We start from the raw sequence: 13,312 nt of genomic DNA on the forward strand, positions 1-13,312 counted from the left end.
GCCTGTGGGTGGAGTCGAGGTTGGGCCGAGGGCGGACTCGGGGCGGTGGGCGGAGGTGGGCCTGAGGGCGGAGTCGACGTCGGGGCTGGGGGCGAAGTCGAGGCCGGGGTGAGGGCAGAGTCGGGGCGGATTGAGGTAGGCCTGAGGGCGGAGTCGGGGTGCGCTGAGGTGGGCCTGAGGGCGGAGTCTGGGGGCGGGGACGTAGGCGGAACCGAGGTCGGGCTGAGGTGGGCCGGAGGGTTGGGCCCGGGGGAAGGAGTGGGTGCCGGGCTGAGTCGGGAGCCGGGGTGGGGCGGAGTCCCGGACAGGCTGGGGCGGGCCTACAGGCCGGACTGGCCTGGCGCGGAGCTTAGGGCCGGCCGGAGTTTTGCGGAGGGCCGGGTTTGGCGGGTCCGGGGCGGAGCCGAACCCGCGGAGCTCCGGGTTCGGGCGTGGCCGAGCCGAGCCGGGGCGGGACCCAGCCAGGGTGGGGCGGGGCCGAGGCCGAGGCAGGCGGTCGGCTGCGCCGGAGGTTCAGGTGTTGCGGCTGCTCCACGTAGCCTGGCGGCCCGCAGGCTGGAGCGAGCGAAGCTTGCCCCGCGGCTTGCGTGAGCTCAGACCGGTCCCAGCGTCCAGAGCGCCTGTCCTTCGGCTCCCTCTAGGCCATGGCGGGGCCGGGCCCGGGCCCCGGAGACCCAGACGAGCAGTACGATTTCCTGTTCAAGCTGGTGCTGGTGGGCGACGCGAGCGTGGGGAAGACGTGCGTGGTGCAGCGCTTCAAGACCGGCGCCTTCTCGGAGCGCCAGGGAAGCACCATCGGCGTCGACTTCACGATGAAGACGCTGGAGATCCAGGGCAAGCGGGTCAAGGTGGGAGGCCGGCCAGGGCCCCTGGAAGGCGCTCTCTTGGCGGGTGGGGCGGGGGCAGCGGAGCGCCAGGCCTCCGCGAGCGCCCCCGGTGTCCGTCCGAGGTTTCCTGGGCTTTCTCTTTTTCCTTTCTCGGGTCAGAGCAATCCTGGGCCCCGGGGTCTGGGCCGGGTTCGAGTCCTCAAAGCGCAGGCCTTGGGTTGCAGATAGGGGTGAGGGAGTGTGGAGGAGGCGGCCCTGCCCTCTGGAGCTCACACGTTGGGGGTACTGTGCTCCAAAGTAACTTTAGCCTTTGGGAGGCAGGGGGTTAGACTCCCCTGCTCCAGGTACTAGCGGAGCGCCTCGGAGTGCGGAGACCAGACGTCCCCCCTCCCCCCACCGCGGTGGCAGCCCTCAGCTCGGCTCACCGGCGGGGCACTCAGCCAGAGAACTGCACCCCCTAAGGACTAGGAGCGATCAGGAAGTAGTTGCTTCTAGCACCGGAGGGCCAAAACTTTTTGTCAGAATTTCCGGCCTGGCCACGCCTCCCTGCAGTCTCTTTGTGGACCTGGTGGTGGAACTTTACTCCACTAAGGCCAGCCCCAGTTCCCTCCCCTAGCTAGAGTTTGATAGAAACTGAAAACTTCACAGATACCGGAAGGTGGGGGAGAGGATCAAGCTTTGGCAATGGCTCCTAATAAAAACAGCAGGATGTGGTTGCCACAGTGTCCTGGCAGTGGTTTGATAAATATTTGTAATGAATGAAATCAGAGCTTCTTAACCTAGGTATCAGTACTCCCTAATCAACTAGGAGATCCTGGACTGAGGGCACTCAGTAACTTTTTTGAACCGCACTGTACAGCAATCTTTGGTTGCTTTCATGGTTTGGAGTCCCCATGATCTTTAGGACACCTTTCGGAGCACAGGGACCAGACGATCTCTGCCAGGGAGATGGGAGTCACTTGAGCCTTGCTGCTGCTGGGCTCTGCCTCTCAGAGTGGCTCTAGGCCTGCTCCTTGTTGCCTTTGGCTAGGCCACGTAGCTCTTTGTTTCTGTAAAATTGGGATAATTTCTGGGTGTTGCCTCCCTCTTGCCCTACGATGGAGAAAAAAGTAAGTCAACAGCCTTTATGTGACCACAGTGCCTCTCAGATGTGACAACGAAGCAGAAACTGCTGCCTGAGGGTTTTTTTTTTTTAATAGTCTTCTGGGGTCTGTGTTTTGGTCTTCGTGGATGGAAAAGAGCAAGGTGCAGAAGGCAGCTTTGAGTCACTTGGGACCACCCTTTTGGAGCAAGTAGCCAGGGAAAGGCTGGAGTGGGTGTAGTGTTCATTAATGAGTGTGTGCCCAGTGATGATGCCAGCAGCTGCAGGGAAAGGGGAGTGCGAAAATACAGGCCAAAGAGCAGTGGTGTCCTCACAAGCTGTAGTGCTGTGCCCAGAGCGTTTGTGGTGGCCCAATGCTGACAGTGGTCAGGGAGCGGACAGGGTTCCTGTTTACCTGTCGAGATAACAACCTGTGCCCCAGCAGACCTCCCGGTTTACTGTGCACAGTGCAATTCAGGGCCGGGCAGCTCGTTATTTCCTTTCTTTATGGTTGCCTCCAGGTTGTCCTTCCTAGGAGGCAGCCTGTGTGCCGGGACGCAGAAGAGCTGTGTAGCTGTAGTAAAACCTCTCCAAGTTATAGCTGCTGCCCTTCTTGAGAGGCTGTTGGGAGCCAAATAGGTTACAGGTGCATTCTCCGCTGACTGGTGGGAATTCTTAGCCCCACTCACACAGGATGGAGCCTGGGCTCACAGCTAAGAAGTGACAGGTGGGAATATTTTTTCCAGTTTTTCTGACTCCAAAGCAGGAGCAGTTTTCCCCCCACAGCCAACAAACAGCTTTTCAGAATCACATTGCCTGGAGTGGGGAAGCCTCTGGCAGTTGTTTACCTCCTCATTTTGCAGTCAGGAAAACCTGAAGTGTAGCTCACTCCAGAAGCTCCAAATTAAAGCTGGGCAGCTGTGAACCTGAGGGAACACTGTCCTTCGAGTCAGGATTCCTGGGGTCCACTGCCTCAGCAGGAGCAAGCTGTTTTCCCTCCTCCATCTGCAAAGTGCCTCTGAGTAGTCTTTTGGCAGTGTGATTTTTAAGTTTTTTGAGGTCTAATTTACACACAGTAAACCATTACCACTTGAGGTGCACAGGTCTATAAACTTGACATACACAGACATGCAACCACATCACAACCAAGATCAAGAATTTTTCCACCAACCCAGAAAGTTCCTTTTGTTCCTTTGTAGTCAGTTTCTTTCGCCCCATCCTCTGGCAACCCCCGATCTGTTTTTTGTCCCAGTACTTTCAGCAGTGTGATTTTAACTGAAACCCTTGATGAACCAGAGTTTATTGTTGTTTTTTTCTTTGAAAAGCAAGTGCACATCAGGGATTTAGTTTAAATCCTTCCCAGGATCTCGACATGGTGGTTCATGCCTGTAATCCCAGCACTTTGGGAGGCTGAGGCAGGAAGATTGCTTGATGCCAGCAGTTTGAGATGAGCCTGACCAGCATAGTGAGACTCAGTATCTGTTATAAAATAAAATAAAATAAACCTTCCCAGGGCCTGTCCTGGAAGCCTGGGATGCTTGTCTAACAAGCATCCAGTCTTATCTCCTAGAGCTTTCCCTGTGATTCTTTACAATGATGCTGGGTTTTATTAGAGCTTGAGGAAGCTTAGAGATGGATCACCTGGTGATTTTCCAGCTCTTCTGAGCTTGGAGGTACCAAAAGGTAAGGAGAAAGGCCAAGAGGGCAGAAAGAGGGTCAGAGGGCTTTAACTAGCTTCCCAGCCAGTCAGAGCAGTACCTTTATCTAGTTGTATATTGAAGTTCTACTTGTTATTTGAGTAAAGAGTTTTGCTGCTATAAAAATAAAACATTTGAGAATTACACATTTAATCAAATTATTTCTGTAGCTACTTCCCATTACAGCCAGAATAACCTCCAGACACCTTCCCCAAAGAGATGGACCTCTGGAAGGAGACAAAGTTGGAGAGGCATACAGAGGCCCATCTCTACCCTTTACCGCCTGATCTCTAGCCTCACTAGTCCTTCAACATGCCGGGCTCACCCCTGCCTCGGGACCTTTGTATCTGATCCCCTGCCCATCATACTTTGCCTCGAGATCTCCATGTAACTGCTGCATCTTCTGAGAGGCTTTCCCTGACCTCCCAGGTCCTCTATTCTGTAACTGTATTGTGTCTAGTTGTAACCCTTACCAGAGCTTCAAATTAACTGGTTTTTTTGTCTCCCCCTTTAGAAGGTAAGCTCTTTGAAGACACAGGGATCCAGTGGGCCAGTGTTAAACACATGATGTCCAATATGTGCCTGTTAATTTGTTCCTTTATAGAGAAGAAGCTGAGGCCAAGGTCACTTACAAGTCTGTGGCAAAATCCAGGGTTTGGCTGGCTCCTAAGCCCAGTCCTCATTTTCACACTTGACCACCCTTCTGATTTGCTCTGAGTTCGTAAAGATGACCCTGAGATTCATTCTCTGAGTGAATGGATCTAATAAAAATGCAGTTGTGGTCATTGTACTCACTGAGGGAAGAATGTGGAATGGGGCATTTTAGAAAGATTTGGTTTGACAGTTGAAGAGTTTTAGGGTATTTATCAGTTATTAACAAGAATGTGTAGATATACCCAACAGCTCACAGATGATGCTGTACGAGTCAGTAAGGGTTTGTATGTGGTGGTCATTTTCAGTGTTCTTGTGGATGCATTTGGCTCTAGCTATGAGAACGGGACTTAGAAAGTGAATCTGAGTGCTGCTTCTCTTACATACTATGGAGTCTCTGACAGAGAGCACTGGACTAGGAGTCTGAAGAATCTGGGTCTTCAACCCTACCACAATCTTGGGCAATTATTTTTTTCTCCTTGGAGCCTCTGACTTCCTCATCTGTGAAATGGGACTAATAATCTTTGCTCTGCCTCCTTCTTAGGGTTGTTGGAAAACTTTGGACATGCTTAAAATAGTTTAAAGTTACCTTATTTTTGAATAGCTAAACCATTCATATGGTTCAAATTTCAAAATTTTAAAAACTTCAAAGAGTATGCAGTGAAGTCTCCCTTCTGTGTTTGTCCTATAAGCCACCCAGTGTCCTCTAAGAAGAACCCATTACTGCAACCCATTTCTTATTTAAAAACAAAGATTTATAAATATAAACATAGTAAATATAAATAAATATAACAAATATAAATATATATATTATTATTGCTGCAGTTACTGTTTTCCTCCTAGATGAGACAGATTAGGTCTGAATTTGCCCCTCCCCCACACCACTCCTCCCCACCTCAGTGTCCTCAGGAAATCTCAGCTGGCTCTAAATCCTTAAAACATTCTGAAGCTCCTCCACTCACTCTTATCTGGGACAACACAAAGGCCTGTTATGTAAACTCATTTTTGCAGATCACTAGACACACGGGCCTCAGGTCCGGCACAGGGGTCAGCCTTGTGGAACTGTACCCCTCTATTCACCTCTCTCTCAGGCTCGCTGTCTGCTCTCTGGAGATGCTGCCAGATCTCTCCTTCAGAGAGGTAAAGTCTGTGCCCTTGGGCCTGGACCTCCAGATTTCAGGACCTTTTTGGCCTTGGCTCTCAAGCTTCCCTTAGCCCTAGGAGTCATCTTTGTTTTTGTAGCTGTTCCTGGCACTTCAAAAAGAGAGGGCGGGGCAGGATAAGAGGAAATGGTTTCTGGTTAAAGTTTGCATTCTCAGTCCTTCCAATCAAGAGTCTAGTTCTGCTCATCTGTTTTTTTTCCTATTTGGGTAAAGTCTGTTTGACTTTTCAGTTTTCATCAGAAATAGCAAAAGGACTGTTAGATAAGAAAGAAGTTCTAGGTCATGCTGATTGTCTGAAGAAATCTGTTCTTGATGCCAGGGACAGCCATCCTAATTGCAAAATAAACCTTGCCGCTGGAGGTTTCTTAGACCCCTGAGGCAGCGTGTATGGTGGAGAGATACTGGAAAGAGGGCCGACTTTAGAGTTGTACACTACTAGCTTGGCTTTGCCACATATATCAGTAGTCCTCGCTTATCCTCAGTGGATATGTTCCAAGACCCCAGTGCCTGAAACCTTGGATGGTACTGAACACTATACAGACTATGTTTTATCTTATACATACATCCCTGTGATAAAGTTTAATTTATGAGTTAGGCACAGGAAGAGATTAACAACAATAATTAATAACAAAATAGAACAGTTATAACAGTATGCCAGCATCGCTACTTCTGTGATTTCTGGCCATTAGTAAGTAAAATAAGGATTCTTTGGACGCAAGCACTGTGATACCACTACATGGCTACTAAGTGATCAATGGGTGAATACACACTGGACAAAGGGATGATTCACATCCCAGATGGGATGGAGCAGGATGGTGTGAGATTTCATCATGCTACTCAGAATGATGTGCAATTGAAAACTTATGTATTATTTCTAGACTCTTCCATTTAATATTTTTGTTTTTTGAGAGAGAGTCTTGCTCTGTCATCCAGGCAGGAGTGCAGTGGTGTGATCTCGGCTCACTGGAACCTCCGCCTCCCAGATTCAAGAGATTCTCCTGCCTCAGCTTCCCAAGTGGCTGGGATTACAGGTGCCCACCACCACACCCAGCTAATACTTGTATTTTTTGGTAGAGATGGGGTTTCACCATGTTGGCCAGGCTGGTCTCAAACTCCTGACCTCAAGTGATCCACCCATCTGGGCCTCCCAAAGTGCTGGGATTACAGGTGTGAGCCACTGTGCCCAGCCTACTTCAGATTTTTATTTTTTATTTTATTTTTTATTTTTTGAGACAGAGTTTTGCTCTTGTTGCCCAGATTGGAGTGCAATGGCATGATCTCGGCTCACTGCAACCTCCACCTTCTGGGTTCAAGTGATTCTCTTGCCTCAGCCGCCTGAGTATCTGGGATTACAGGCATATACCACTATGCCCCACTAATTTTGTATGTATGTATTTATTTATTTTGACAGAGTCTCACTCTGTTGCCCAGGCTGGAGTGCAGTGGTGTGATGTCGGCTCACTGCAGCCTCTGCCTACCAGGTTCAAGCAATTCTGCCTCAGCCTCCCAAGTAGCTGGGATTACAGGCGTCTGCCACCATACCCAGCTAATTTTTTTGTATTTTTAGTAAGGACAGGGTTTTGCCATGTTGGCTGGCTGGTCTCGAACTCCTGACCTCAGGTGATCCGCCCACCTAAGCCTCCCAAAGTGTTGGGATTACAGGCATGAGCCACCACACCTGGTCCTACTTAATATTTTTAGAGCCAAGTTGATGGCAGGTAGCTGAAACCTTGGAAAGTGAAACCACTGATAAGTGGGGGATACTGTACCATAGGCATGTAACTTCACCTCTTGAAAACTGTCTTACCTGCAAAACCCTTGCCCTTAAGGATCTGGCCCGTAGTGGATCATTCACAGATGGGAACTGATATTGGTATGTGGTTGCCTGATGAGAGAGATTGGCATGGGGGGACGGGTGTCAGGAAGCTTGGTTTCTCAGCCTAGTTGCCCAGCTGACTGTAAGCAAGTCAATTCATTGACCTCTTGTTCTATCAGTAAAGTGATGGTTGGTGGAAGCTGTTGGAGTATGCCCTCTGAGGTGATGTTTCTTTAAGGGTCAAGGTGCATTTTGATTGGAGAGACCTAAAAGCCTGGCATTCAGCTAATAGCACGAGGGCTCGGAGTCATTTCTCTTCCTTGCATCAGTTTCCTTGCTGTTGCATGAGGAAGTGGGACTGGGTGATCTCAGAAGCCTCTCCAGGCTCTGTTATTCTTTGAAAAAAGGTCCTTGTCATCTCAAGCCAGGTAACCTCCATGCCCACCGTTTTTATGGCTATGGAGTATAAATGTTGGGTATTTTTAAAATTAAAAAATTCTGTTTACAATTTCCAATTAAAACCTTTGATTTTTTTTTTTTTTTGTAGACAGGATCTCACTCTGGTTGCCCAGGCTAGAGTACAGTGGCACGATCTCAGCTCACTGCAATCTCTGCCTCTTAGGCTCAGGTGATTCTCCCACCTTAGCCTCCTGAGTAGCTGGAACTACAGGGCATGCACCACCATGCCCAGCTTATTTTTTGTATTTTTGTTAGAGATGGGGTTTCGCACTGTTGCCCAGGCTGATCTCGAACTCAAGCAATCCACTGTTTCAGCTTCTCAGAGTGCTAGGATTACAGGTGTGAGCCACTGAGCCTGGCCTTCTTTTTGGCTTTTAACTATGTGTGGATTCCTAAATAGTAGATGATTTTGTGTAAAAAAAAAAAAAAAAAAAAAAAAAAATGGATCTCAGTGTCAGAATAAACTTCACTTTGTTAGTTAGGCATTTTTTAAAAAATGTATTTATTTTTATTTTATTCCTTTCTTTCCTGTTCTGTAGTTAGGCATTGGTAATATCTGTCATGTTTATTTTTTTCAGTACTCCCAGTAAGAATGAGACTGTCATGTTTATGCAAAACAGAATCTATTTTATGAAATAGGTGAAAATTCTATGAAATACGTATAAAATCTCTTAGAAAAAAATAAATTTTATTATTGAAATCTCAAGGCAAATACTTCAGTATAAATTCTGACCCTACAGTTTTCTTTATTTTTTCCCCCCAGATTAAGCCGTTAACACATGTTGGCTGCATGAATGGGAAAATGAGGAGCAGGAGCAATGTCTGATGGGAGGGTCCCTGCTGGATCCCACGGTTGGCAGCACAGGTCTCTCTCTTTTTTTTTTTTTTGAGACAGAGTCTCTCTGTCACCCAGGCAGAGTGCAGTGGTGCAATATCAGCTCATTGCAACTTCGACTTCCAGGATCAAGCAGTTCTCCTGCCTCAGCCTCCTGAGCAGCTGGGACCACAGGTGCACACCACTACGCCTGGCTAATTTTTGTATTTTTAGTAGAGATGAGGTTTCACCATGTTGGCCAGGCTGGTCTCAAACTCCTGACCTTAAGCGATCTGCCCACCTCAGGCTCCCAAAGTGTTGGAATTACAGACATGAGCCACCATGCCCAGCCATGGACTCTTAAAGCTCTACTAGAAGAGTTTAGGAAAGGACTGGAGGGCACCCTTCACATTTTAACAGAACACATGGAGGGAAAGTGCATGTGAAGTGAAAAAAGAAGACCTAGGAATTTGGGGAGTCCCCTCCCCCTGGGAAGGCCCATGGTGATGGGTAGAAGCTGAGGTGTGTCCAGAGAGGCTTGGGGCCAGTTTGTTGTACATTTGTGGTCCATGTGCATACGTCAACAGATTGATGCTTTGCTTTCCCTGAATTATCTTATCTGACTATCCTGTCTAAAGTAGCACTCTCCCAATTTCCTTAAAAAAAAATCTTTCCAATATTGAGATATAATCCACATACGATAAAAATTCCCCCACTTAAAAGTGTGCGATTCAGTGTCATTTTTTTCTTAATATACCCACAGAGTTGTGCAGTCATCACCACAGTTGATTTTAGGATATTTTCATCACCCCAAAAGAAACCTCATCCCCACAAGGAGACACTCTCACTTCTTGATCCCCTCAGCCCCTGGCAACCACTCAGCTACTTTCTCTCACTGTAGGTTTGCCTATTTTAGACATTATACATAAGTGGGACTGTGCAGAATGTTTTCAACATTATGCCCTTACTTGCCTTATTTTGTTTTTTCATCCTAGTACTTTGCATTGCCCCGAGTCATACTTCACTTGTTTGTTACTGTTTGCCTCCTTCCACCCCCAGGCACTAGCACTGTTGGGCATGGACTTTGTCTTAGGCATCAAATCACTTGGCACAATGTACTTAACCTTTTGGCTGCTGAATGAATGAAGGAAGGCAGGAAGGAAGCACACTCTTTCCCCATTTACCCAGCTACTTCTTGGGTTGCTTTTGTTGAATTGATCAGTTCTCTTCCATGTTGCCTTCTAGTAAGTTGGAAATATACGTACTATTTCTACCCATTGTATTAAGTATTAAATTCATGTTTAAATATCTAGAATTAGGATCTTTTTTTTCACCTAAAGAAGACAATAAAGAGAAGAACCTCCATAATCCCAACACTTTGGGAGGCAGAGGTGGGTAGATTGCTTCAGCCCAGGAGTTTGAGATTAGCCCGGGCAGCATAGGGAGACCGTGTCTCTACAAAAAAAAAAAAAAAAATTAGCGAGGTGTGGTGTTGTGGATTTGTAGTCCCAGCTACTTAGGAAACTGAGGTGGGAGAATCATTTGAGCCCAAGAGGTCGAGACTGCAGTGAGCCATGATCACACAACACCATACTGCACTCCAGCCTGGGGGACATCGTGAGACCCTGTCTCAAAAAAAAAAAGAAAAAGACAAGAACCAAGCACACTTTTACTTTCTCCTCATTGCCCATTCCAATTTTTTTTTTTTTTTTACATTATGCACCAACAGTTTATTAGATTTAATTCTAAGTTTTATTTTTAAATGTACTATTCTTTATTTCTTTGATTCATTTTAGTTTTGTCTGAATTTTTTTCTCAGATGATTCTTACAGAAAAAGTCTGTAGTTGATAAACTTTCAGTAACCACATATCCAATATTATTTTTCCATCACTTAAATGTTAGCTTGGCTAGATATAGAAATTTAAGTACAAAATAATCTTCCTGAGAACTCTTACTGAACTAAAGACAGGGATATGATCTGAGAAATGTGTTGTTAGGCCAGTTCATCATGTGCCCATTGTAGCGTGTCTTTACACACCCTAGATGGCATAGCCTCCTACACACCTAGGCTATATGGAATGGCCTATTGCTCCTAAGCTGCAAACCTGTACTGAGCACCGTAGACAGTTATAACGCCATGGCAAGTATTTGTGGATCTAAAGTAAACTAGAAAAGAGGCAGTAAAAAGACAGTATAAAAGCTAAAAATTGGAATATTTGTATGGGGCCCTAACCATGAATGGAGCGTGCAGGACTGGAAGTTGCTCTGAGTGAGTGAAGGAGTGCAGGGGAGTGACTGAAGGCCTAGGGCATGACTGTGCCCTACCGTAGACTTCATAAACACTGGACGTTTAGGCTACAGTAAGTTTATTGAAAATTTTTCTTTCTTCGATAATAAATTAACCTTAGCTTACTGTAGCTTTCTTTTACTTTATAAACTTTTTTTTTTCTTTTTAAAAATTTTTTTATTTTTGAGATGGAGTCTTGCTCTTGTTGCCTAGGCTGGAGTGCAATGGTGCAATCTCAGCTCACCGCAAACTCCACCTCCCAGGTTCAAGCGATTTTCCTGCCTCAGCCTCCTGAGTAGCTGGGATTATAAGCACCTGCCACCACACCTGGCTAATTTTTGTATTTTTAGTAGAGATGGGGTTTCACCATATTGGCCAGACTGGCCTCAGGCGACCTGGCCTTGGCCTCCCAAAGTGCTGGGATTACAGGTATGAACCACAGGCCTGGTCCTTTTTTCTTTATAAACTGTTAAACCAGGGATGTCCAATCTTTTGGCGTCCCTGGGCTGCACTAGAAGAATTGTTTTGGGCCACACATAAAATATGCTAACAATAGCTGATGAGCTTAGAAAAAAAAAATCTCACAATGTTTTAAGAAAGCTTATGAATTTGTGTTGTGCTGCATTCAAAACTGTTGTGGGCCACATGTAGCCCATGGGCCACAGGTTGGACAAGCTTGCGTTAAACTGTTTTTTAATTTTTTTCATAGCCAGCAATGTTTTAAACTTTTGACTCTTTTGTAATAACACTTAGATTAAAACACAAACACATTGTACAAATGTATAAACATATATATTTTTATATCTATTATATAAGTTTATTTAAAAACTGTTTATTTATTGTACCTTTTTATTGAAAACTAAGACAAACACACACATTAGCCTAAGCCTGCACAGGGTCAGGATTCTGTTGTTCTCCTCCACATCCTGTCCGACCACTGAAAGGTCTCCAGGGGCAGTAACCCGCATGGAGCTGTGACCTCCTGTGATGATGTTGCCCTCATCTGGATGCCTCCTGAAGGGCCTGCCTGAGGCTCTTGTTGCCAAGGAGGTTTGTTTCTGCCAAGTTCATGAATAATGTGTTGGGAGCCACCAACACATATCAGCCTAATGCTGCGGCTGATGTGAAGTCTGATAACTAATTGAATTATTATTTGCTTCTTGTTAACTCATTTTTTACTTTTGAAAATATTTAGGGTTTTAAAAAAGTTACTTCTGGTGTTCTGAAGTCTTACCACAGCCTGTCTAGATGTGGGATTTTTTTTTCATTCATCCTGCTCTGAACCTGGTAAATATAGCCAATGTGAAAATTCCTGTGTTTCTAGCCCTCTAGAGAATTTTCTTTTCCTTTCTTTTTTTTTTTTAATGGAGTCTCACTCTGTTGCCCAGCTAGAGTGCAGTGGCACGATCTCCGCTCACTGCAACTTCCGCCTCCTTCAAGTGATTCTCCTGCCTCAGCCTCCTATCTGGGACTACAGGTGTGTGCCACCATGCCCAGCTAATTTTTTGTATGTTTTAGTAGAGACAGGGTTTCACTGTGTTAGCCAGGATGGTCTCGATTTCCTGACCTCATGATCCGCCCACCTCAGCCTCCCAGAGTACTGGGATTACAGGTGTGAGCCACAGCGCCTGGTGAGAATTTTCTTATTTCTTTGATTAGCTTCTTCTTGTCATCTCTCTGTTCTCTTTTCTGGAGGTTGTCCTCCAGGTCTCTTTCCTTTCCCCTGTCTTTTTTTTTTTTTTTAGACAGAGTCTCGCTCTGTTGCCCAGGGTGGAGTACAGTGGCACAATGTGAGCTCACTGCAACCTCCACCTCCTGGGTTCAAGCAATTCTCCTGTCTCAGCCTTCCGAGTAGCTGGGACTACAGGCACACCACAACACCCAGCTAATTTTTGTATTTTTATTAGAGACGGGGTTTCACCATGTTGGCCGGGATGGTCTCAATCTCTTGACCTCATGATCTGCCTGCCTCTGCTTCTCAAAGTACTGAAATTACAGGTATGAGTCACCATGCTGGCCCTAATTTTTGTATTTTTAGTAAAGACAGGGTTTCACCATGTTGGCTAGGCTGATCTCAAACTCCTGACTTCAGGGGATCCACCTGCCTCAAACTCCTAAAGTACTGAGATTATAAGCATGAGCCACCATGCCTGGCCATAATAAATGTTTTTAAAATTTTGAAAGTAAGTTGTAGACATCATACTTCACCCTTGAATACCTTAATATGCAACTTTAAGAATAAGGATTATAGGCCGGGCACGGTGGCTCAAGCCTGTAATCCCAGCACTGTGGGAGGCCGAGGTGGGTGGATCACGAGGTCAAGAGATTGAGACCATCCTGGTCAACATGGTGAAACCCCGTCTCTACTAAAAAAATACAAAAAATTAGCTGGGCATGGTGGCACGTGCCTGTAATTCCAGCAACTCAGAAGGCTGGGGCAGGAGAATTGCCTGAACCCAGGAGGCGGAGGTTGCGGTGAGCCAAGATCGCGCCATTGCACTCCAGCCTGGGTAACA

At 46.4% G+C, this 13,312-nt stretch overlaps 1 protein-coding gene across 5 annotated transcripts in view; it reads left to right on the forward strand.

Moving 5' to 3' along the window:
- Nucleotides 1-13,312, forward strand: part of RAB43 (RAB43, member RAS oncogene family) — a 34,569-nt gene that overhangs the window by 923 nt on the left and 20,334 nt on the right. Inside the window, exons 1-2 of one of the 5 annotated variants that reach the window (XM_032267947.1) lie at nt 84-168; nt 642-848. In XM_032267947.1, coding sequence (XP_032123838.1) covers nt 645-848 — 204 coding nt within the window. In that variant the 5' untranslated portion in view covers nt 84-168; nt 642-644. Of the gene's footprint in view, nt 1-83; nt 169-208; nt 228-335; nt 849-13,312 lie in introns of those variants that run through there. The other 4 variants (XM_032267948.1, XM_032267946.1, XM_032267950.1 and 1 more) reach the window with 4 other exon arrangements.

Source organism: Sapajus apella, unplaced genomic scaffold (assembly GCF_009761245.1).
Source record: "Sapajus apella isolate SASKATOON/1434 unplaced genomic scaffold, GSC_monkey_1.0 scaffold174, whole genome shotgun sequence".
Taxonomy (NCBI): Eukaryota; Metazoa; Chordata; class Mammalia; order Primates; family Cebidae; genus Sapajus; species Sapajus apella.